This window comes from Ambystoma mexicanum, chromosome 11 (assembly GCF_040938575.1).
Source record: "Ambystoma mexicanum isolate Mex_15411 chromosome 11, UKY_AmexF1_1, whole genome shotgun sequence".
NCBI classification, from domain to species: Eukaryota; Metazoa; Chordata; class Amphibia; order Caudata; family Ambystomatidae; genus Ambystoma; species Ambystoma mexicanum.
Genome location: NC_090934.1, coordinates 1,019,636,235 through 1,019,661,082, shown reverse-complemented (window position 1 = coordinate 1,019,661,082; position 24,848 = coordinate 1,019,636,235). Strand labels below are relative to the sequence as shown.

Sequence of the window (24,848 nt, the reverse complement as noted above, 5' to 3'; positions counted from 1 at the left end):
TTTGGGCAGCCACGGGCACAGTGAGGCACAAAACACCCGGCTCCCTTTTCTGATAGTTGATCAATGGGTTTTACACCTAGCTGGCAGCCATTCCAGGCCTTGGTGGCTGGAAAATGACAGATTTTTCAGCATATCCTTCATTGATTTTCATGATATAATGTGGATGCTAGGTCAGGATTACATGTATGCAAATATGTCTCATGAATATTAATGAGAGATATCCTGAAAACTTGCCGGGCTCTCCGCGCTCGAGGCCTGGAGATGGACACCCCCTAGGTGCTGAGTGTCGAAGAGTGGTTTGGAAATCTCTTTGTCAGGAACAGAACGGCCAGCTGTCATTTACCTGGAAAGACATTGTAAGCAAAGGAGATGGCCCATTTAACGCACTTAACGTATGTAATTCCACCAAAAGTTATTTTCAGTATGTGTTTGACTCATGCGTTTATGTTTGGCTAACAACAAAATTAACTCCATGTAATTTACTACCTCAAATGTCTATGATAGTCTCTCCTTTCCTAGAAAAGAGTAAACAAGTCATTCCATGGTGCTTAGAACTTAAAACTTTGTGTCTCACCTTTAAAGCACTGAACCATACAGCCCCTCCGTACCTCACTGAAAAGTTCACCTTGAGATCATCCACACGAATTACCAGATCATCTAACGCATCCTGTCTGGTGGTCCCAAGATACAACCTAAAAAGATCAGGTGGATCTAGTTTCCCGGTCATGGCCTCCCAACTGTGGAACACCCTCCCACCTGACATTAAATCTCTCCAAGTATTCTCCAATTTCAGGAGAAGTGGCATCGCCTGGTTACTCAGCAAGAACTAGTTAACAGTAACCCAGATTTGTTGACTTGACTTCATACATGATTGACTTATGCACTTGACTATGCTATACCTGCTTCATCTATCTGTACCTGCATATCTGGTCTGCCTTCATTTTAGCTACTTATTAGAACTGCTTCTGTACACTTGTCTTGCCTGTTTTCCAGCCATGCAAACACATACCTTGGAACTGTAACCTCTTATCACCGCCTATGCTTGTAAAATGTCACCTGATACCTACCTGTAACTGCTTATAATGTCTATGCATGTACAAACTGTATTCCTAACTACACTGCCTATGTCTGTAACATTCTACTTGCTTTAAGAGCGCCCAGGTACCCCTGGGTCAGGTGCGCTATATAAATAAAATAAACAAACAAACAAACAAGCTGTATCGAAGGCCAGTGTACTTTGTTACAGAGGAGCCGAAGCAAAGGTCATAGGTTTTAAAATAGTATTTAATGAGCACTTTTGTTTTAACAATTGCATATGTACATGCTCTGTGACCACAGGTGGAAGCATTTACAGCGCGTGCATGCCTCGGACGCTGCGGCCCGCCTTACCATACCAAGCATTCATTGGGTCTTGTACGTTGGATCCGTCTCAGTGTGCAGATGCGCTCAGGCCCAGTCATTTGAAATGCCATGCATTTGTTTTTGCGACAAGAAATTCGAGTGAAACAAAAATGAAAGGCCTTTGCGCATCAACGCCCAGACTTCATAAGTACAATAAAAAATAAAAAAAACATTAACCAGGGTTGTTACATTTTGGGAGCAGGAAGGATGCTGGATTATTTATGATCTATCTCGAAAATAAGAGTGCACCAGAGTATCTTATCAAAACTATGTAGAAAAAGGTCCCTGAATCCCTGATAAACAGGTATCTTTAAGTCATCTACTACTACGACTGAGGTACACCTAATTGACTGGTCACATGATCCCATTACAGAACATAAGTCAGGCCAAAGTACCTGCTGAGGGAGGCACAGGTGGACCACGCAGGAAGTAGTTCAGATTTTGACACAGGATGTGAAAAGCCCAGGGCAGCTCACGCTGGCTCTGCGGCAGGCCACCAGGCCTCTGTAATGTGTAGGGTCAGGTTTACACCTCAAAGGCTAGTGGTTGCCTCCACCACTCTTGATAGTTCGCCAGCGCTTTCTCACAGAGACTCTTACTGATAGTGTTGAGAACGGGCTAGGCTGTGTTCTCTGCACTACCACACCAACACACACACTCTGGTCTGCGCCACTTGGAGGCTCAATGCATGTGAGTGTCGGCTGTCTTACTGGGGGAAACTGGATTTCATACTACGGCCCCATTTTATCCTTTATGCTGACTTCAAAACACAAAATGGTGTCCATTAGGGCAAGGAACTGGGAGCAGGTTTCTTGAAGTGGGCTTAGAACGTGATCTTTGTTTAGTGTTTTTAAATGAAATATTAAACTGCCTAAAATTTTACTTCAGAATTGTTTGGGACCGGTACACATAAAGAATTACTCCCTATTCGATGGGGAATTAATGAAAATGAGGTGCAGTTAGTCAGAGTTCGACTGCTTTTGCCTTCCATTCACTATTGTCTGTTCTACTTCCGTCTTCTCCCTCAAAACGTGCTCATTTTCCCCAAAGTGTTCCTCAATGTTTTTTTTAAAGATGTGAGCAACCATAATGCAAGGATTCCCGTACATTTTAAGATGTTCTCCCCCTCACCTCGAGTGGCACTCAGTACGTGAATGGGCAAAGGGATTGTTACCCAGTCTGCGAGGCAGCACTGACAAAACACTCAGGTGTTACCTAAGGAAAAACAAAGTCGCACACTGATGACATCATTTGGCCTGCTGCTCCTCCTATACGCTGGAAACGACGACAAGTAAACTATCTGAGCATGAACTTGGCTACCTGTGACTCCGTTTCCACAACAGGTTTTCGAAAAAGTGAAAAATACATTCAGTTTGAGACATATCTTCGATTGGAAAGTTGTAAATTAAAACGAGGTCGCCTCGAGTCCTCAACACGGCGACTTGCGCTTTTGTATACATAAAGCAGGAGCACACAGGTGCAGACAAAGCACAGCCTTTAAATATTGTATGTTTGAATTCTTTGAAATGTGGTAAAGTAAGGTAATCTGGGAATACCCGATCTGCATAGGATTAAAAATAATAGCATGACAACTCGGCATAAATAAGTGTAATATTGTGCAAAAGGACAATCATTCTGTATTTCACAACATATTTACAGCTATTCCTCAGGATGGCAGCGATGTTGGGGCAGTGGCTACTCTGAAGGGGCTTTGTAGGCGCTGTGCCTCTCTGGGACAGTTTCCAGTGTCTGCAATGCACGCGGAGGTGCCACAGAGGGTCTTGTTTGGCAGCAGTCCACTGGGCCGAGACATATACCCCCAGAACGGTGCTTTACTCATTACCTCTATTTTGGAATCTGTCATTCTGCAGCCAAAGTCAAGCATCAGAGATTTGAGCTCCTATCTCCTGAATGAAATGCCTCCATTTCAGCTCAGTCCCAAGCTATACTTTCATTAAATTGGCTCACTAATAATAGCTCCACCTGCATGCCAACACTTGATTGGAGCGGCACATTACCAACCCAGCACCCGTACTCTCTCATACCGGAAGTGGCGCTTTTATCGGCACAGCCACCGTCAATTCTGCAGTGGTCAATTATTCACCCACTTCCAATACTATCTCATTAATCATGTGGCTCATGATGGGCACAGCAGGCATACTATTTCTTGATTGGAGAGGTACAATATGAGCGCATCCACTATATTTTCTCTGGACCTGTGCGACTCATTACTAACCCAGGTCCATAGGATTACATTTATTTAGTTTCGCTCTTTCAATCCGGCACAGTATCATCTCACGGAGGTACTGCCTCTCAGGTTATCCCGCACTCTTTCTTCTGGATCGAGAATCAAGCTATCCAACTAGCCCTCGTCCCAGCTCAGGGAGCGAGTATCTTGTTATGGACTCATAGCAAGATGCTCCTCACCTCGGGAATGTAGGGTCTCATAATCAGCTCGATCCCCAAATCAGATCCCAGAAGGAGCACCTGGTTATCAGCTGGGTTTCTATTCTATCTGGTGAAGGGTGGATCTCATTATTGAGTTAGCCCCTGTACTGCCTCATCGGTTGACACGCGCTTTGCATTGTAGAGAATACTGAGCAGACTGTGCATTCTGTAAGGGAGGTTGTGATGGCTTTGAACGCATTACTAGGCAGTGGGAGAACACTTGAGGAAATTATCAAGAAGTTCTCCACCAGAATAATAGGGGCTCTAGTGAGCAGCCTCCCAGAGGAGGCAACCCTGGACAAATACTAGGCAAGGTCTGCGGGCGGGGGTTGTTTCTGGTGGGAATGTTAAGGGAAAGCCACAGATCATGTGTGTGGTCAGGTATGGTAGCTGGTGGCTATGCGTGAGGCTTCTCTCCTCCAATCATGACCTTCTACTGAAGCATTCTACCTCTTTTGCTGTGTCCATTACCTTATCAGATTTCGAATGTTCCTCACACATTCCCTGTCCCTCCTTTCTACAGTGACTCCATGAGCTTCTTCTGCTAGGCAGTTGGTCAACTGTTACTAGAAAGTCTTTGGCCTATCAAACTAGAGAGGTGGCCTTCAAGCCTGGGCACAATACTCCTGTTCTGGCAGGCAGGACTGTGCTGCCGGGAAAGACTCCACAACTGGAGCCAATACTTCAGACGTGTCCGCTCAGTTCCCCAGAAGAAGCCTTCAGAACTGGAGAGCAATTCTCAACAACTCATCTCACTGTTGCACACGGAGCCGCCACAGCTTGACAGGTCAACTGTAAATAGGCATGCCTAATCTACCACCTTCTCCAATGTCACCTACAAACACATTCAACATTAAAGAGCACCGAACCAATCTCTGGGCCCCACCTGATGTGACTTCTGTTTACTCAGAAGGGTTTCAGTTTGCCACCTAGTCCGGTTTACCAACCTGCTCCCACTCCAAAGCTGTTCAACTAGCTACCACATCCTCTAAGCGGAACAGCATGACAGGCATTACTTCTCGTTATTCCTCCTTTTGAGGTTGCTTCTCCTACTACTTCATTGCAAACCTCTTCCACCCAGACTATCGTCTGCATGAGAAAGCCAGGGCCATGGCGGGATGGAGGCACCTTCCTGGTAGCTACCAGAGCTATAGGGTCCTACCATTGAAACATCTGCTAAACATATATGGTAATTCAACATAACATACATGTAAGTACTGGTAACGCTGCTTGGTTTGTTGAAGCACAGCCACATGTGGGCCTCTAGGAGCATGAGTGATCCCTGGAGGTGATCCCTGGAGGTGATCCCTGGAGGCTGTAATTAGAACTGAGCCTGAGCCTTGCAATCAATACAAGGCATCCATTGAAGTTTGGCAAGGCAATATCTCCGACTATAGGACCAGCTTTGCAGCCTGTTGTTTTGATGGGTACTCCAACGTACTCCTTCCATCTTTTGTCGTTCAGCTGGGTCTAACCACAGGGTTTCCTGCTAAAATCAGTTTTTATTATTTTATTCTGGGGATGTAGGCACCGTCTAATAGAAGTCTGGGCTGCGGGGCCACCAGACTGTTATATGGGATCCATAAGCTAGCAGTGACCTTTGACCCTGCTGATTATAGGGCTGAGTTCCGACTCATGATTTGTTGTCCAACCGACGAACATTTCAGCCATCCTGTTTTTCTTCTTACGGTCCTGGAGCATTGTGAACCTGGAAGCAGGAGGTTCTCCAAGGCAATGATGGTAGTGATGGGTTGAATGGGATGGGAATAAGAGGCGAGACCAGCGTCTTATGAATGAGGATGAGAAGCTTCCTCTGGGGGAGCAGCAGGCTCTGCTAGAAACTCCCTAAGAGGTATACACTTATATCAGAGGATTGTCAAGATGTAGCACTTGCACAGTTCCACCGCTCTCACCATGCCTACCTTTTGCAGCCTTTCAGCATCAAAGTTCATTCTGAAATGGAAAACAAGCACAAGTTGATGAAAGGGTTGAGAGCATCCGAGTGGGGGCTGGGCCCCGTCTTCCCCCATTCCGCAGTTTCGAGTTTTCTTCTTGGCACTTCATTTTTTGGGAGGTTAGGAGGGGCGCGGGGGAGGAGTCTTTTCAAACCATGTTAAAGTGCCATTTCCTAGTGGTGCATTGGCTGTAAGGAGTCATTGCTCAGTCCACGTCAGCCCTCTGCGGAAGGAAGCAACTGCACTGTTTATGCCCGGGCATCCCTCAACGAGCCATGTAAATGCACACAGGTGGACGAGGGCGGTTCCTGGGATGGATGAAGTCACTCCTGGACCTTCCCATTCTCCTCCTGTTCCTCATCTCGCTTGGGGTGGGCGCTTTTGAAAAATCCCAGCTGCAAGAGAAAACAACAAGGCATGGTCAATAGTCGTACTGTGGGACCCACTTGCCTCCGAGCCATAGGATGGGGAAGGAACGTATCAGGCCAACATCAAATGGGGAGTACTAGATGCGCAGGAAACTGTCCTCTGCTCCACTGATATGTTCAGATCTGGGGCATCGCCAGGGATATACTATAGGGAGGGTTATTACTGTACCTGTCTGAAATGAATAGTGTATGTATTGTGTATGTATTTGATTTTACGGCCTGGAACCAGGCTGCAACATTTTGCACTAGATAGGTTTAGTCATATCTTTCATGGGTCGCAATCTGGAAAAGGCGGTCCGATCAAAAGTGCTGGATACTGAAAAGAGGAAGGTCTCAGGACAACTAACTTGAAGTGTGGTGGGCCATCACGATACTAGGGTCTTCCACAGTCCAAGGAGAGGGAGACTTGTTCACGTGGATGAGTTGGGCCAATTTGCCACCGTGTTTGCTACTATTTCTATGGCTTTTTAATGTGCACATCCCAGCTAACCTTTTAAAATTGTTTACAGACATAGTCTGGTAGTGAGCAATTGGGAAAGCAGACTCAGAGGCCGTACGACCAATGGTAGTGCTGGCTCAAGCGTGCGGGGGACAGAATCGTAGTCAATCGGGTTTGGGTGGAACCCCAGAGACTCATTGTGGTGGCCAAACTCCGATTGGCCACAGAACTATGCTACATGACATCATAGGAGACAACCACTCCAGTCTTCTCCTGGCGGAACTAATATTTCAGCTCTGGGAAGCCATGTTGTTGGCAGAGGACAGTCACTTCAACACAAATCACCCCGATGAAGCAATTGTGTTCCGGCTGGGAGAGTTTCCATGTCTCTGGGATTCACTCACTCGAGTCCAGCAGGACTCCACATCGTGCACTTTGCAGCAATAGAGAAGGGGGCTATATGGCTAAGAGTTACACAAGTTCAGCAGTCACACTATTCATAAATCATGGGCTTTTCCATTACTTCATAAATGACGGTGACGCCATCGCTTGCCGCGTTACAGTAGGTCTGTGGGGACTGTGGTAGATGTGATTGACTGAGGTAAGTGTGCAGCACCTGGGTAGATGGGTGGGATAGGAACAGACATTTGAGGCCGAGTAAAGTGTACCGAGCAGAAGAACCTGTGGGGATTGTGACGCATATATGGTTGTAGCAGGTATGTGCGTGGATGGGGTTGGTGTGTGAATCTAGTGCAGGTATGTGGGGTTGAAAACATACATGTGGTGGGGCTTTGGTCGGCATGTGGACACGAGTGCTATCTATGGAGAATGTACGCAGGGCTGTGGTAGGTGTGGGGGACATGGTGTGTGAGTGGCGACGGCCCTCGTGTGCTTAGGGTGGGCATGATTATGCGTGACCATATTCGATAGCAAACTAATGCAGCTACTTAAAGAACATTCTAGAATGTTTTAAAACAGGTCACCTACTCTAAACCAGCCTGCTTGCAGAGTACAAATACGTGATTTATACCTGCCCCTACCTCATGATAGCTCGGGAGGCACCAAGACAACTCCCAAACTGGCGACCACAAGCTCCCCTTACCTTCCAAAGTGCCAGGACTAATAGTGCCAGGAGCAGGAGCCCTCCTAATGTGCTGCCGATGACGATCCAGATGGGGATTTCAAAGTCCTCGTGCTTGGAAAGTTCAAATACCACCTGGAAGGAGTACACAGGCACAAACCCAGTCATCTTTTCAGAAAACAAATCGGATGCAGCATTTGAACTCGCGGCCTGTGATTACAACTCAACGGGACAGTGCGATTTTGAACTGGTCTATAGAGAAAGCAAAGGATTGGCTGATAGGACAGCAAAGCATCAGAAAGCAGCACAGATAACGTATTGGCCATGCCTGTCTCATATCTTATTTAATTAAGTGCTATGCTATTATGCAAGTCTATGCATAAAGGACGAGCATACTCGTCCTTGGCACTTAAGGGGTTAATTGGTTCTGCTTTTTCTTTGGAACATAGATGTGGATTAGTGATTATACGTGATTTCCTTAGGGTCTCCAAACAGGATCCCCCTCTTTGAGAGACCAAATTTGGGTCTCTCAAATTTGCCAGAACGTAATGTATTCCAAAAAGTAATAAGCGCTAGAAAGGACACGACATGCCCAATTATTTAGAAGTGGTTTATTTAAGATGTCAGGATGGTGGGGTGCTGGTGATTTCTGTCAAAACGATGTTGAAGGCTACTGGGAGGTGGCAGACCTTCCTCCCTAATCCGCCATACAGACTTATTAAACGGCCTCTGGAGAGGGGTTTATAGTCAAAATCTCGAAAACAAAATCTCGAAAAAAAAAATCTCGAATACAAAAGACCGAAAAAAAAATATCGAATTTTTTTTCAATGTGTTTTTTTCCAAAATGGGGGGGTTCCCCCCAACCCCCCTTTTTTCATTTTTTTTTTATTTTACCCCTTTTTTTACTTACCTGACCCCAAAAACATATATAAATAAATAAATAAAAAATGCGATATTTTTTTTTTCGAGATTTTTGTTTCGGGCTTTTTGTCATTCGAGATTTTGTTTTCGAGATTTTGACCGACCACCCTGGAGAGGATGCGAGCTGAAGGGCCCAGGAAGCCCGGGATGGACCAGCTCAAGCTGCACGGCAAAAAGGGACAGAGTTACATGAGGTTCTCTATACACACAATTATTAACCCCCACCTCTCGCCTTGGGTTCGCTCTTACCTGTTCAAGCAAAGCTGCATAAAGCAAGGAGAAACAAAAGGTAGGAAGTCCAGAGCCCAGGTGACACTTTCCCCCAAAAAGGGAAAAGAAGATATAAGGAGGGACCTGACCCGAACGGCACAAGGACGGAGAGCAAAGCGTAAAATAAGGGAAGAGGAAGTTAGATGTCAAAGCTATTAAAAAAACAAGGGAGCAAATCCAAGGAGTCAGAGTTCCACAAGCAAGAAAAGTCCTAGGTGATAATCCAGGAGGGATAACGAACATAGGGAGAAAGACCAAACAAACGTCAAAGCCAAAAGGAAGTTCCAAGCCACTTCCTGGGAGCCAGTTGCAGGAATCCAGAAGCCGGCTAGACAGAGAACCAATCAGTCACAGCAGAAGAGGGAAAACCAAGCCAGAAAGCAGAAGATGAAAGCAAGAGTCCAATTGCCGGGTAGAGAAGAGAAAACAAGCAGGAAATGCTTATCCGAATTGAAACGCTGCTTGTTAGTGCGCAAACCACATTGAGTAGCAGGGTTTAGTTGGAAGTCATGAGTATTTACTTCCGTAAATGCGGACTCAAGAAAGTGTCGTGATTTATATGGCACAAAGAATTCTGGGACTTGTAGGCTATTGCCTGTACTGGAGTTGCCATGGCAAATTCCAAGCAGACCTGCGATGCCGTACGGGTGTGTCGTCCTCGGGGCCATGACAACTGCCCTGCTCAACACTCTACAGGATGTTACAGGATGTCTTTTTCCTTGGATCGTAGTCTATGTGTGCAATCAAAGGTCTCTGGGCTTCAAACAAAAAGTCTCTGGGGCTCAAACAGTTCCGGGGTCCCTTTTATAGATATTCTCCCTTCTCCGTTGCTTACTCTCCACTGAATCTTCCCAGATCCACAATCTGTATATTCAGCTTGTCATTCCAGTCTGATGGCAGAGGCCCTCACCTGGGTCTTGGCTTCTCTGTGTGCCTGGGGAAGTGGCAGGAGCAGGCAGTGTAACAACATCTTACTCAGGGAGGCTGGCCAACAGAGCTTCTTCATAGACTTGTTATGCTCCTCCCTGACACCTCCCTCTCTTAGGGTCCTGGCTCTAGTCCCCAAAACCATGTCATCTTCTTCTTCCTTGATGAGTTGAACTGGTCTTTTTACTATGGGGGCCTCTTCAACTCTTTATCTTGCATTGTTTTCTCCTTACCACCTCCTTGACGCTCCACCACATGTTCGTTCTTCCACCCAACCTCCTGTCACATCAATTTCACTGAAAATGCAATTTGCTCTCTTTACTACTTCTTGGTTTTTCTCCATCTACAACCCGTTCTGTCTTAATTTCCTCCTCCTCAACTCTTCTTCCTACCCTCTCCTTGATACTCTCCTCTGTCTCTCCCCTTATGTTTCTTCTAACCGCCTCATGAATACATTCCTCCTTACAACCTTCTCATCCACTTATCCTCCAAACTTCTTCTTAACACACTACTCATCCTCCTACCTCCCCTCTGCAACAGTCAATCTCCTCAGTTCTCCTTCTTATCCTCCTTTAGCTTTCTCCTACTCTCTTACTGTGCTCTTCCGCACCCCTTCCTGAGGATACTCCTTCTTCAAACCCCCACTCTGGCAATGTCCATGATTTTACCGAATCAGAAATGTCTGAGGGAGAAAAAACAGAAAGGCATTTGAACGAAAATGACTTTGGGTTTTCACTCCCCTGAACATTTCTGGTAACCTGCACTCCCTCCACCTCTTACTTACCTTTTCACGGCACATGTCGATGTGTGCCGCCGACTCCTCTATCCCTCTGTGGAGCCAGTTCCCTTCTCTTACGTGCATGGGAACCTGTACTGCAGGGTCCTTTTTTTCCCAAACCTTTTTTTTACTTAGTGGGGGGAACCCCTGCAGCCCCCAAAGCCATTGTAACGAACAAGGGTGTGGGGGACACCCCAGCTCCCCTTGTTCACTACAACGGTACGGAATGGTAGATGTGTTTGAAATGTTTGACTGTACGTTATTTTCGTACAGCCGTAATTCGAACGAATCTACCATTTGTTTTTTTTCCCGGTCAATTATACGGATTCCCCACTCTGCAGCTGGCAGTCACATAACCGGTCAGATCCTGCTCAGTGGCATGGAGACCATGTAGACCTGTGCCTCTGGGAACTTATTTAAAATGGCAGTCCAAAGTCCAGAATATTCTCTCTTGAATGGGTGGCAATTGCTGTTCTTTTTGCGGGTCTGCTGCTGGAAGGTTCTTCTTAGGAATTTGATGTTGCTTAGTTCTGAGCCTTCCCCTTGAGGGTGGGGAGGCGGACCAATCCCTTCTTTTGTTTGTGGCTCGGTTGGGTGGTTGTAACCATTGGATTCACTGCAGAGAAGGGCTGAGCTTCCTTCTGCCCCTCTGAGTTTCAACTGGGAAAGCGATGCAAGTTTCCCATGAAGGTCCTCTGTAGGGGTTGAACAGTTCCTTGTGGGTATTTCGGCCTTCCATGTCATCTTTATGGGCCAAACCTAACACATGTGTCCCTTTATAATCTGGTCCAGGTGTTCATTTCATGCAAAAGGGGAATTGTGGGAGATATAATCCTTCTCTTCACAGTCTGTGGACAAAGTCCAGGTAATCTGAGTAAGGGACAGGTTCTCTAATGTCTTTCATGATCCTAGGGACAAACATGGGGATTTTGCACTGGCCTCTCCAGATCCATAGGTAATTACTGTCCAGTTGTTTCTTCTCACTAAGAGGTCGATCTTGGAAGTTGTGTTTTGGGATTTTTGGGCGTGGTACCTTAGTATGGGGATACGAGTACCAGGGGTGGACTGGGAACTAAAATAGGACCTGGAAATACTTACTTGGGACCAAAAGAGGCCCTGGAAATTATTTTCAAAGTGGCCCACCATGACACATTTTCAGCAAGCACAATGCTTTTCCTATGCGAAAATTAGGAAATGCCACACAAGAGGGGGAAATCTCCAGAGTTCCCTATAGGCCAGTCCGCCCATGACGAGTACCTGGAATGGCACCTGGAAGTCAATGTGATGATGAAGTCATTTAATCACAAAATATGTATCTGTGAAATGTCTAGTGGGGAACTAATTCTGCCAAATAACCTTGGAAATGATGCAACGCATCATGAAGCCCACTGTGGAATGCAATACCAGAACAGTACTTTACAGGTTTGCTAATAACCTTTCATCAAACCTAGTTCAGTCAGAAGTAGTCCTATCCAGGTCTATCAGTGAGCTCATCATTCTGTGAGGTTGCATCCCACTCTGGCAATGCCTCCGTTTTTTCCAGTTAAAAGAAAATAACCTTTCTTAGCTGTTGTCCAGTGTTGCCATTTTGGGTTTCCTCTATACATTGTACTTACTCACATCCCTGGTTCCAATCCTTAATAGCTGTAGAAAGATTATTATCATTTAGGGTGACCAGTTTAAAAAAAAAAGGGGGACATGCCATAGACATAGAAGTATGACTAAAGTAAATACAAACAAAACGGTAGTCCTACTTCCGTGTTGATGGCCTGTTGCAGGGGTGGGGAGGGTGTGTGCTCAGAGGCACACTCCTCTGATTGGAGGAGAGCGCTCCCTTTCGCACAGGAAGAGTTGCGCCGGGACCCAATTTCGGGATTTCAAAATTGGATCCGGGAAAAACTGGGACCCTAGCCACCCACCCTTTGTAAAATTAAAAAACTTCTGGGACACCGGGACTTGAGGGCAATTTCCCGGGACTGTCCTGGGAAAGCCCGGACGTCTGGTCACCCTATTACCATGTCACTTTCCTGGAATGGGGTGTTGGGCATAGAGAAGAGGGGCACGAGAGACTGAGAAGTGAGGCATGGTCTGATAATAACTGGCACCTGTATTCTGGTGCAGGGAGATTATTTTTGCTTGATTAGCCAAGAAAGAAAAGATGGCCAATGAGCAGAGAGAGATGAGAGATTAGTGTGAGGAAGCGAAGAGTATGGAGAAGAAAGTTAAGAGGGAGCAAACTCTACCTGGCGACTTGGATCTTCTTCTTGAAATATGAAGGGACTGTGAAATTTACGTAGCAGGGCAGCGTTTATGATCAGTTTTAGCGACTTGAACTTCAGCTGCAAAGACATAGAAGCATTCAGAGAGTTGAACAACTAATAGAACATAATGCAACAGGCACAAGTCACCAAAGAAAGACATAAATAATAAGTTTGCAATATCCAAATACATTGGACTCCTCAATGAATTCTAGTCAACTTTAAAACCCCATAATGCTCAATTCTGTTTCCCCACCTCCACCTTAAATATACCAGATAAGATCTTAAAGTGGGGTTATTTTACTGAGGTTGTGAGTAAAACGATTGCTTTATGGAGTGAAAAGATAATTCCCATTCACAATGGGGACATTTTTAGGTCACACAAATATATTTGAACTCTACAACATATATCATTATACAATCCTTACTTAATCACAAATTAAAACATGCATTGTACTCAGAGTTACTCAGTGGATTAGGTTGTGCTGACTTCGTATTTTTTGCGAGTAGTTCTGCTCCCTATTTTTTTATAGGGAATATTTGCCTATGTTTTTGGGAGTAAAAGTGGTATGCTGTCATTCTGTAGAGCTGCCTAGAACAGAACTAAGATTATTTTGCCCCTGCTCCCTGTCACTAGAGCTTGTGGAGAGTCTCTGTGTACATTAGACATCACCCTCTATCTTCTACTTCAACCAGAAAGGTACAACCCTCCAGTAATATGAGAATGGGACCCACAGCATGTTTTCCCACATAAGTCTTCTCTTTCCTTATCCACCAGAACCTAATCACCAATGACTCAAATCAGTGCAGTGACATCTTAGGTACCAAAACCCAATGTACAGAGTATTTTAACACTACAGATTCTGTTTCTATCAAATCTTGGCCAATTCTTTATCTATGCATGAAATGGATTTACTGGTTCCTAGAAAAAAAGGAAACAGTGCAAGGTAAAGACTGCCTTTCTGCGGATTGTAAAGTCTGTTTTACAGTAATGATGGTGGTGCATGTCAGGGAACAAAATGGTTAAAATCTGTCAATATTGGCTTGAATTGTTTGCCGAGTGACGATAAATGGATCTCAATTCTGGATTTATGAAAACTTCAAATCCTGTGCAATAATTAAAAGCATAATCAAAGTGGCACCTGATCTAATGCCATGTCAATAACAGCTAGTGAACTTTGAAGATGATTTATATGTTTTTTCCTTTGTGTCCTGTCGCATTTAAGCAATGTTATGTTCCTTTTATTGGAAAACATGGTATAATTTGCCACTGTTCCACTGGCAATCAGGGGTCTTCCCCTATTCATTTTCCCGGAGAAGGCCACTGTAATGAATCAAACAGTTCTTAATAGATAATATATATGCATACATTATAGTGTCACAGTCACAACACTATAGTTAATATCATATTATCTTTCATCACCTTTCCCCTGCCACATTCCTCATATTAGGCGGTATTCTCTGCAAATGTCAGAACCTTTCCTAAGATTTTGACCCTTCCCCCTTTTTGCATTAGCTCCCCTGTAGGTCACCCCTCATCAACCTATAATTAGGCATTTTGGAATCCATTACAATCTGATGTAATCCAAGTTCTGCCCCCCCCCCCTCAGAAATAATTTTCCCTTCTTGGGCGTTTATCCCAAAAAGTCTGCAAATGTCCACTCAATGGCAGTGCTGACCTAGCTACACATGGATTCCATGTGCACCGAGGTCAACCTTATTGGCAGAAGGGTGCTATATAATACCACTTTACATTACATTAAATTGAAAATCCATTGGATTGGACATTTTTATTCTGAATATTATCCAAACTAAAATAAGTCATGTGATATGGCGAGCATGGAGCAATTATTGTGGGGAGCATATTGATATGCGCCCCACAATAATTATTTATTGTATGCACAATTTATTTTAAAATAATAGCAATTTGGAGTTAATAATTGGATTCCCGAAGCTACTGAAAACATCAGTTAGCGGCTTGTTGGAGAACATCTGAGTGGTGCTTTATATTTCGGTGAGCCTCTATCAAACACTAGTTCAAATTCTATTAGACAAATGGACCAAGGAAAGGACAATTTATTTTCAATGAGTTAAATCTTAGGCTCTTTTTTCAATTTATTATTTTGATCCAGGGCTTCATTGTAATCTGTGTGATGAGATGCGTAGTTGCTCAGTTCTTGGTCCTACGTGCAGCTTTGAAAATGAAGTCAGGGGCACAGGTATGCAGGGGTCGCATGCATAGGAGACCTGGGTGGACACTGTCCTGATGCCTTTGGCACCAGGCTCATGAACAAAAGTAAACAAGAACATCCATTTAACACCAAAAGGCTTTTATTATGGACATAGCACTTCAGAAGCATTAACCTTGAACATTCCATCCATTAAGCAGGATGCATTAACCTTAAACATTCCATCCATTAAGCAACCCCAAGTGTATTCTTGGGTGTGGCTGCTAATGGATTGCCTTCGCACATGCTCACTCTCTAGGAGTGGCAGGGTGTGGCTGGTAAGCCGGCCCTAATGGGTGTGTCCACGATCTCAACTATATAAGCTGCCCCAATCCTCAAGACAGATGCTTTGCGTTATTCTGCACTTGCAAGCAGCGTAACGCTCACCGTCGCCTGAGGTCAGACTTACCTTGGAAGATCCTGCTTCCTGCCAGCATACTTACCAACTGGGGGAAGCTGTTCTTACCTGTAAATCTATTCGTCGGCGAACCAAGTATTCATCTTTACATTTTCCAGAATGCCGAAATCTTCACCTTGGCACTGCAGCACAACACGCTCCATCGTCGACAGCAGCGGCTGCAAGGAAAAACAGGTTAGACATCGAAAAACAGTCAGTTTAAGGTTGCGCTTTGCCATACTTCGCGCTTTCCTTAAACCATCACTTACCTGCTGTCGAACAATGCGGTAGCATCCATCTTGCATCCGGCCGCGTCTCGCCTCTCACAGCTGCTTTGAGGCCGCATTTCCAGCTAAGGGAAGAAAACAGAAGAGAGACATTATTGCGGACATAAATAGGAGGCCAAGGACTAGCCAATAAGAATTGAGGATATATGGAAAAGCAATATGTCTATATCACACCTTTACTAACCTCACAACACTGTCTAAATATGGCGACTGTTGTTGCTTTGGTTATTTGAAAAATGTTGATTTCTACAAAAGATTTTTATGTTCTTTGTAAACAAAATGCATTGTTGTTTTTTTAATGTTTGGAGTTTTTCATTCACTAATTAAAATATGTCTATCTCTATCTTTTCTTGTCTGGATCCATTGACTGACATGATTGATAACACTTGTTGCAACTAGACACACCTAGCACGTGTGTAGGTGGGTAGCTGTTCTCAGTGGCATTTCTTTATATGGACATAAATAGGAGCAACATATAAAGACATTAAACAGAATGAACAGCATCACACAAGCTCAAGAAAGACTTACCAATCATAAGGAGAAGCATAGTCACAGCTGGACTGGACTAATCATTATCAGGGATCAGTGAAGGAACTAGCTCCCATTCAACGCACCCCTGCCAGAAGTAGCAGGACGGAGAGCTTATCTTCCATAATTCACAGGTGAGCTTTATGGGCCGGCGTATACTCACAGAAACCGTACTTTGGGGTGAAGGGTTCGAGAGGTATAACAATCACAGATTGGTGCTCCCACACACTCTTATCTCCACGCAGGAGCAGTATCACCACGTACCACCGCTCACAGTTTTTCTACTGAGGGAGAGGCCTGAAGGGGGTGATTCAAGTTCAGGGAGGACTGCAACCATGCCCCAACACCTCCGCAGAGACCAGGTGAGCGTAACAGAATGCAAAGCCTCTAATACTCTCTGCCTGGGCATTATGGAAACTTCAGAAACAGATCAGTTAGCCCTCTTACTAGGGGAATTATGGGCTGAAGTACATGCTTCAAGACAGGAAACCAATGCATTAATGAGGGATCTTATTGTAACTTGAGAAAGAACTGACAAATTGGCAAGACAAATGCTACAAGCACAAGCAGGACAGGTTCCACTGCCTGGAGTGACCCATTCTTCTCATTCTTCCACACCACAACAATCAACACTGGTTCAGGTGGTTCTTCCAGGAGCAGTGCCTCTAGCCCCTCACGAACGCTTCATCAGTGACCCAAACAAGTTTGCTGTATTTATGAAACAATGTCGCCTTCATTTCTTGTGCAGACCAGGAGCCTTTCCTAATGACCAAGCCAAAGTGGCGTTTTCACTCTCGTATTTAGGAGGTAGTGTGGTGGACTGGTCTATACCTTTGGTAAATGAAGATGACCCTTTACTCCGGAACTTTGGGAATTTCCAGCATGAGATGGAGAAAATATTTGCCCGTCATACTCAAGCACAAGCTCTGGACAACGAGTTGTTGTCACTCAGACAAGGGAGTCAAGATCTATTAACCTATATTGCAACCTTCAATCGTATCATAGCCCAGATCAACTGGCCAGAAGAGAAGAGGACTACACTCTTTTACCAAGGGTTATGTGGAGAACTTAAGGATGTGTTGGTGCAAGTGGGTAATCCCCCTGAGAGGTGTGCAGACTACATAGACCTGACGGTGCAACTCGATCATAGGTTGCAGAATCGGAAAATGGACCGAGCTAGATCAGAGGGACAGTCAGTTTATGTACGACTTCGTGAGAATCAGACTAAACCACATGAACAGTATGAGCCAATGAAAATTGGTGGATTACAAAACCCCCTTAACAAAGCTGAAAGGGAAAAAAGAAGACAACAACAGCTTTGCTTATATTGTGGACAAGCAGGTCACTTCCTCCGTGACTGCCTTGTAAAACCACCCAAGAAAACGGTTGGGGCAACAGACAAAACTGATGAAGAAGAAGAACAGAACTTGGGAAACGCCAATGTCCGGCAAGTGTAGGGGTCTGCTTGTCGAGCATGAAAAAGGAATCCGTACAGACATCACATCTAGTCCTTCCAGTGCTTTTGGTGAATCACAAGCAACCATCAAAAATACATGCCTTGGAGGCATATATTGATTGTGGAGCTGTGGGTAACTACATTGACCAAGATTTGGCTCTCTGAATAGCCTTTCCTTTCCGACAGAAGCAGAAATCAGAAAATGTCACTGCTGTGGATGGTTCTCAGCTATCATCCGGCCCGGTGACACAATACGCAGCGAAAGTCAAGCTTCTGTGTCAGGACGGGCATCAAGAGGAAATTACTTTCGATCTCAACGGTGCTCCTCAGTTCCAGATGATATTGGGAATGCCCTGGCTGAGACCCACAATCCTAGGATCGACTGCCGAAAACGAGTTCTGACATTTCCTCATGACTGTGCCGACACATGTTACAAAAAAGATGACATCAATCTGAAACCGAAGAAAGGAATCGTTTTGGGCCTCATCCGCTCCTTACCGCTTGAATACCAAGATTACCAGGATGTCTTCAAAAAAGAGCAAGCCGACGTTCTGCCCCCGCACAGACCCTATGATTGTCAAATAGATCTTGTACCCGGAGCCCAGATCCCTTGCAGCCAAATTTACGCTCTGACAGAACAGGAAAATCAGCATCTTAGAACTTACCTGGATCAGCACCTGGCGAACTGTTTCATTCGGCCGTCCAAGTCACCTGCCTCCTCGCCCTTATTCTTCGTGCCTAAAAAGGAGGGGGATTTAAGAACTTGCATCGACTATAGAGCCATCAATCAGATCACAGTGAATAATTGATATCCTTTACCACTTATACCAGAGCTCCCGGACCAAGTGAAACATGCTCAAATCTACACAGAACTGGATTTAAGAGGAGCATACCATCTTGTAAGAGTAAAAGAGGGAGACGAGTGGAAAACAGCCTTCCGCACGAAGTACGGCCTCTTTGAATAGCAGGTAATGCCCTTCGGGCTATGCAATGCCCCTGCGGCGTTCCAATTCTTTATGAATGATGTACTCTGTGAACTACTGGACGTTTGCACTCTTGTTTACATTGACAACATTCTCATCTACTCAAATTCCATGGAAGAACATGTAGGCCATGTCCGGGCAGTCTTAGAGAAGCTTTGACAACACCAATTGTATGCCAATTTGGAAAAATGTTTTTTCCATATAACCGAGGTCGAGTTTCTCGGTTTCATGCTCACACCACAAGGCGTACATATGGATACACGAAAGGTGGATGCAATCCTCCAATGGCCCTCACCAACATCCACGAAAGGAGTGCAGAGCGTACTCGGATTCGCCAACTTTTACTGTCGGTTTATACCTGGGTTTTCACAAATTGTACATCCAATTACCTCCTTGTTAAAGAAAAATCAAAAGTTCCATTGGTCGACAGAAGATGAAGAAGCTTTCCAGAAGTTGAAACTAGCTTTCACTACAGCACCAGTCCTTCGACACCCACGACCAGACCCTTACATAGTTGAGACAGATGCTTAGAAAATAGCCATGGGAGCAGTATTGTCACAACGAGACCCTGAAACAGGACAACTACACCCTGTCGCATTCTGGTCCCGCAAATTTGCAGCCCGAGTTAAACTATGCAATCACAGATAAGGAATTACTGGCAATTAAAGCAGCATTCAAGGCCTGGAGACATTACCTTCTTGGGGCGAGACATATGGTCACTGTCATCACGTACCACCGTAACTTGCTATACTTGAAAACCGCCAAAGCACAATCCTCGCGTCAACTTCGTTGGGCTCTATTTTTCGCGGAATATGATTGCATTATCACTTATAGACCTGGAGTACGCAATGGGAAAGCAGACACTCTATCACACATAAGTGAAGAAAAAGAGGCTTTTACAGCATCCAACCCCGTGGCCATAATTCCTGAGGAAAGGATTCAAACCAGAATAGCTGCCACCATGTGTGTGGATGACCAAAGAACCAGTTTGCAATCCCCGATGGATCAATCAACACAACAGGAATGGCTGTTAAAAGGTGACCAGTACACCATCGAAGACAATCTACCATATTTCCAAGGACAATTATATGTTCAAGACCAAGAACTGCAAAAGCAAATCATCACAAATTACCACGATTCATTAGTGGAAGGACACCCAGGAATAGCCAAAACTCAGGCTAAGATAAAACAAAATTACTGGTGGCCAACCTGGGGAAATGACATCGCCCAATTTATTGAAACTTGCAGGGTCTGTGCACAACACAAGTCTCAGAAACAGAACCCCGCTGGCTTACTACATCCCCTAACAGTACTGCCAGCACCTTGGCATACCCTGTCGATGGACTTCATCACGGATCTTCCACCCTGCAATGGATACACACCGTATTAGGTGTTGTGGATTTATTCTCCAAAATGGCCAATTTCATCCATCTGAAGGGACTCCCAACTGCGTCAACTCTCGCTTCTGTGTTCCTAGAGCAAATTGTTTGATTGCATGGATTTCCGTCAATATTAGTATCTGATCGTAGAACGCAATTTGTTTCTGCCTTTTGGAGAAAGTGTTGTATGATTGCCAAAATCGATCTCTGGTTTTCCACAAGCCATCACTCTCAAACTGATGGGCAAACTGAACAAACCAACCAAACATTAGAGAAATATCTCAGGTGTATATTGGAACAGTCCGAGGATTCCTGGAAAAATATACTCTGGATAGCGGAGTATGCATACAACAACTCAGTTCACACAAGCACAGGGCAAACTCCATTCTACACTGTGCACGGAAGACATCCGAGGACATTAGTATTTGATCCACCCGATACCCTGGAAATGCCAGCCATAAAAAAACCATCACTCAGGTTCTTAAGGAGGCGACAGAGCATCTGACCAAGGCTAAGGAAAGACAAAAACTGTTTGCTGATCGACATAGGAAGGAAGCTCCCACCTAGCATATTGTAGAAAAGGTATGATTAGCATCCAAATATATTCCCCTGAAGGGGCCAAGAGCTTTTCACCCAAGATACCTGGGCCCCTATACTATAAAATCCATAATAAATTCTGTCGCCATGAAATTGGAGTTACCATCTCACATGAAAATTTGCCCCGTATTTCATGTCTCTCTCCTCAAACCAATGAAGTCCAAAACATTGCTTAGTTCTCCGCCAGAGCCCGAAATAATAGATGGAGAACCAGAATATGAAGTCCAATCCATCCTGGGCTCCAAGGTGGTTCGATCAAAATTGTATTACTTAATTGACTGGAAAGGTTACAGACCTCAAGACCAAACTTGGGAACCCAGTGAACACGTCCATGCTCCGCGTTTAATTAGACAGTTCCATCGCAATAATCCCACCAAACCAGGACCGGGAGGAGAACCACCCTTGAGTGGGGCCTTGAGGGGGAGTGCTGTCATGGTCATGAAGTCAGGGGCACAGGCATGCAGGGGTCGCATGCACAGGAGACCTGGGTGGACACTGTCCTGGTGCCTTTGGCACCAGGCTCATGAACAAAAGTAAACAAGAACATCCCTTTAACACCAAAGGCTTTTATTATGGACATAGCACTTCAGATGCATGAACCTTGAACATTCCATCCATTAAGCAGGATGCATTAACCTTGAACATTCGATCCATTAAGCAGCCCCAAGTGTATTCTTGGATGTGGCTGCTAATGGATTGCCTTTGCATGTGCTCACTCTCTAGGAGTGGCAGGGTGTGGCTGGTAAGCCGGCCCTAATGAGCGTGCCGACGATCTCAGCTATATAAGCTGCCCGATCCTCAAGACAGACGCTTCACGTTATTCTGCACTTGCAAGCAGCATAACGCTCAACGGCGCCTGAAGTCAGACTTACCTTTGAAGATCCTGCTTCCTGGACATCCTGCTTCCTGCCAGCATACTTACCAACTGGGGGAAGTTATTCTTACCTGTACATCTTTTCGGCGAACCAAGTATTCATCTTTACAGTTTCCGGAATGCCAAAATCTTCATCTTGGCACGGCAGCACAACACGCTCCATCGTCGACAGCAGCGCCTGCAAGGAAAAACAGAAGACAAGGTTAGCCATCGAAAAAACAGTCAGTTTAAGGTTGCGCCTTGCCATACTTCGTGCTTTCCTTAAACCATCACTTACCTGCTGTTGAACATTGCGGTAGCATCCATCTTCCATCCGGCCGCGTCTCGTAGCTGCATTGAGGCCGCATTTCCATCTAAGGGAAGAAAATAGAAGAGAGACATTATTGCAGGCATAAATAGGAGCAACATATAAAGACATTAAACAGAACGAACAGCATCGCAAGAGCTCAAGAAAGACTTACCAATCATAAGGAGAAGCATAGTTGCAGCTGGACTGGACTAATCCTTATCAGGGATCAGTGAAGGAACTAGATCCCATTTGACGCACCCCTGCCAGAAGTAGCAGGACGGAGAACTTATCTTCCATAATTCACAGGTCAGCTTTATCGGCCGGCGTATGCTCACAGAAACCGTACTTTGGGGTGAAGGGTTCGAGAGGTACAACAATCACAGATTGGCGCACTCACACACTCTTATCTCCATGCAGGAGCAGTATCACCACGTACCACCGCTCACAGCTTTTCTACTGAGAGAGAGGCCTGAAGGGGGTGATTCAAGTTCAGGGAGGGCTGCAACCATGCCCGAACGCCTCCGCAGAGACCAGGTGAGCATAACACACCTGTCCACCCCACTTCCCCTCAATGTACCTTCCCCTTCCTCTCCTATGCGCTATGATTTATTTCAGGGTTTACTGCAAAATTAATTTCAGCTCTTATCTTTCCCATTGTCAGGAAACTGGAGCCCATAAAAGCTTTAGTCGATTCTTTGCATTTTTGTATGTGTAGTTTTCCTTTTTCATTATAAAATCAGGACTTCTAATCAGGAATGCAAGGATATAAAAAGGTCTGCATGACCATAATTGTGTTTTTGCTTCAAAAGAATCCTGACTAATATACATGCAGCCATCAAAGATATATTTTTGTCTATACTTGAAAAACACAGTTGTCCTTGATTTGTTTGACGGAAGCGATGGGCAAGTGCTGATAAGCACAGATATTGAAATATGTTGAAAACTCTGGAAAAACACCACCAGAACAGGAAACCCGTAAACAATGAAAACGGAAAACCCTAATTATTATAGAACAAGCAACCAAGCGCCCCCCCTGTTTTATTCTGTTAAAGGACTAGCTGCACATCAGCAACTGGGTGTGCCAACATGCTGAAGATGACTTGCCTGGTGAACAGTACAAGTCGGGAGTAGCCAATGGCTATGCAAAGCCTCTGCGGGCACAGAATCACCACATAGGATGGGAAAACACTATGGCAGAATTTCCATGGAGCGGGCTAAAATCCTGTATGCTTCGATGGAGCGTATTGAAGCACCGCAGGTGAGCCAGCAGCAGACAAATGGAAACCGGAAGATCAGGTAAATTCATGAACAATGGTGTTTAACTGCTTGTCCTGCTGGATACTCCTTTGATTGCTTCATCCCAGTGCAGGGGAACGCCATCAGGTTGTCATATGACTTTTACGCTGCTGAACCTCGTGTTTGCCCTAACAGCTAGTTGCTTAGTAAAGGCATGTGCAATACAACACTCTTCTGGGATGCATCAGCATGCCAGTCCTTTATGTAAATTGGCCATCTGGTTGCTGTTATGGCACACCCAGTGAGGGCTGCAGTGGTATGGGAGACCATTGATAGGTTAGAGAGCAGCTGTATCGGCTGTTCAACATGAAAATGTGTTTCTACAGTCCAGCTCTTTTCTCATCTTATTGACCATGGCTTGGAGGTCCTTCAGAATTTCTTTTGCTGTGTATACCCGAAATATTCCTGTTCTCGGTGTCAGGTTGGAACATGTACAGCCTATCTTCAGGGAGGAGTCCACTTGCCTGCCTGATGATTCCCTCGGGCCATGTCGTCTTCCGCCATAGTCAAGACAGTAATACTACAGTTTACTAGAGTGACAATTGCAGCAAATGTATGGTGGTGTTTGTGGCCACAAGAGGAGTGGTGAAACTGAAACAATGTAACGAGACTTGCTTTGTTAAGAGCGGGCTACCGCACGAAACTGGCTAAACGTTCACGGCGAGATGGTAGTCATCACATTGCTTGTATCATGAACCTGATATCACCTCAAATATGTCATAAACCATGTGTCGGAGCACTAGTACCCACACATTGAAAACTATGAAGCATTAATTCCTGCAAAAGTAGTAACAGAATGCGTTCTACAATGGTTATGACATATTTGAGGCGATACGAGGTTCATGATACAAGCAATGTGATGACTACCATCTCGCCTTGAACGTGAAACTGAAACAATGTAACGAGACTTGCTTTGTTAGGAGCAGGCTACCGCACAAAACTGGCTAAACGTTCACGGCGAGATGGTAGTCATCACATTGCTTGTATCATGAACCTGATATCACCTCAAATATGTCATAAACCATGTGTTGGAGCACTAGTACCCACACATTGAAAACTATGAAGCATTAATTCTTGCAAACGTAGTAACAGAATGCATCTACAATGGTTATTGATTCCCGATATCCGAGAAAGGCAGAATCCTTGAAACCATCACATGACATGATAATAATGACTCATGCCAGCCATTTAGATTGGTGGACACCATTGGAAAACCATAATGCTCAGGGAAAATGCCCACCCTTAGAAGTGATGATATCCAACTTGAGAACCTTTTTCAATACTAACATGCATGGAACAATGTAAGTGCCAAAGCTTAAGTTAACAGACAGGGGGTACACAAGTTGCATCAACTGACTGAACACGTGTTCAATTGGGGAGAAAAGAACATCATTTCTCTGAGAGAAATTTACATACCAGGAAATCTGAATGTTGCGGCAGACATGCTCATGGGGCCGTTTCTATCCTCCCTTGAGCTACATCTATTCTAGACAAGAGTTTCTCTCATTTGTCAGAAGTTTGGGATCGCAGGGAATTTCCAGATTTAAAAGCATGGGGTGTGATGCTCTGACTGTATTGGGGCCCAAATTCCTGCTGTATGAATGTCTATTCATCTTTCTCCTGCCAAA

The 24,848-nt window shown here is 44.9% G+C and overlaps 1 protein-coding gene across 2 annotated transcripts in view; it reads right to left on the bottom strand.

The window, feature by feature from the left end:
- Nucleotides 1-1,266: 1,266 nt before the first annotated feature.
- ITGA11 (integrin subunit alpha 11) overlaps nucleotides 1,267-24,848 on the bottom strand; it is a 664,683-nt gene continuing 641,101 nt past the window's right edge. For both annotated transcript variants that reach the window (XM_069624240.1, XM_069624241.1), the window contains 3 exons: nucleotides 12,892-12,987; nucleotides 7,774-7,887; nucleotides 1,267-6,199 (listed from right to left, as the gene is read on the bottom strand). In XM_069624240.1, the coding sequence (XP_069480341.1) occupies nucleotides 6,128-6,199; nucleotides 7,774-7,887; nucleotides 12,892-12,987 (282 nt within the window). In that variant the 3' untranslated portion in view covers nucleotides 1,267-6,127. The remainder of the gene's footprint in view (nucleotides 6,200-7,773; nucleotides 7,888-12,891; nucleotides 12,988-24,848) is intronic.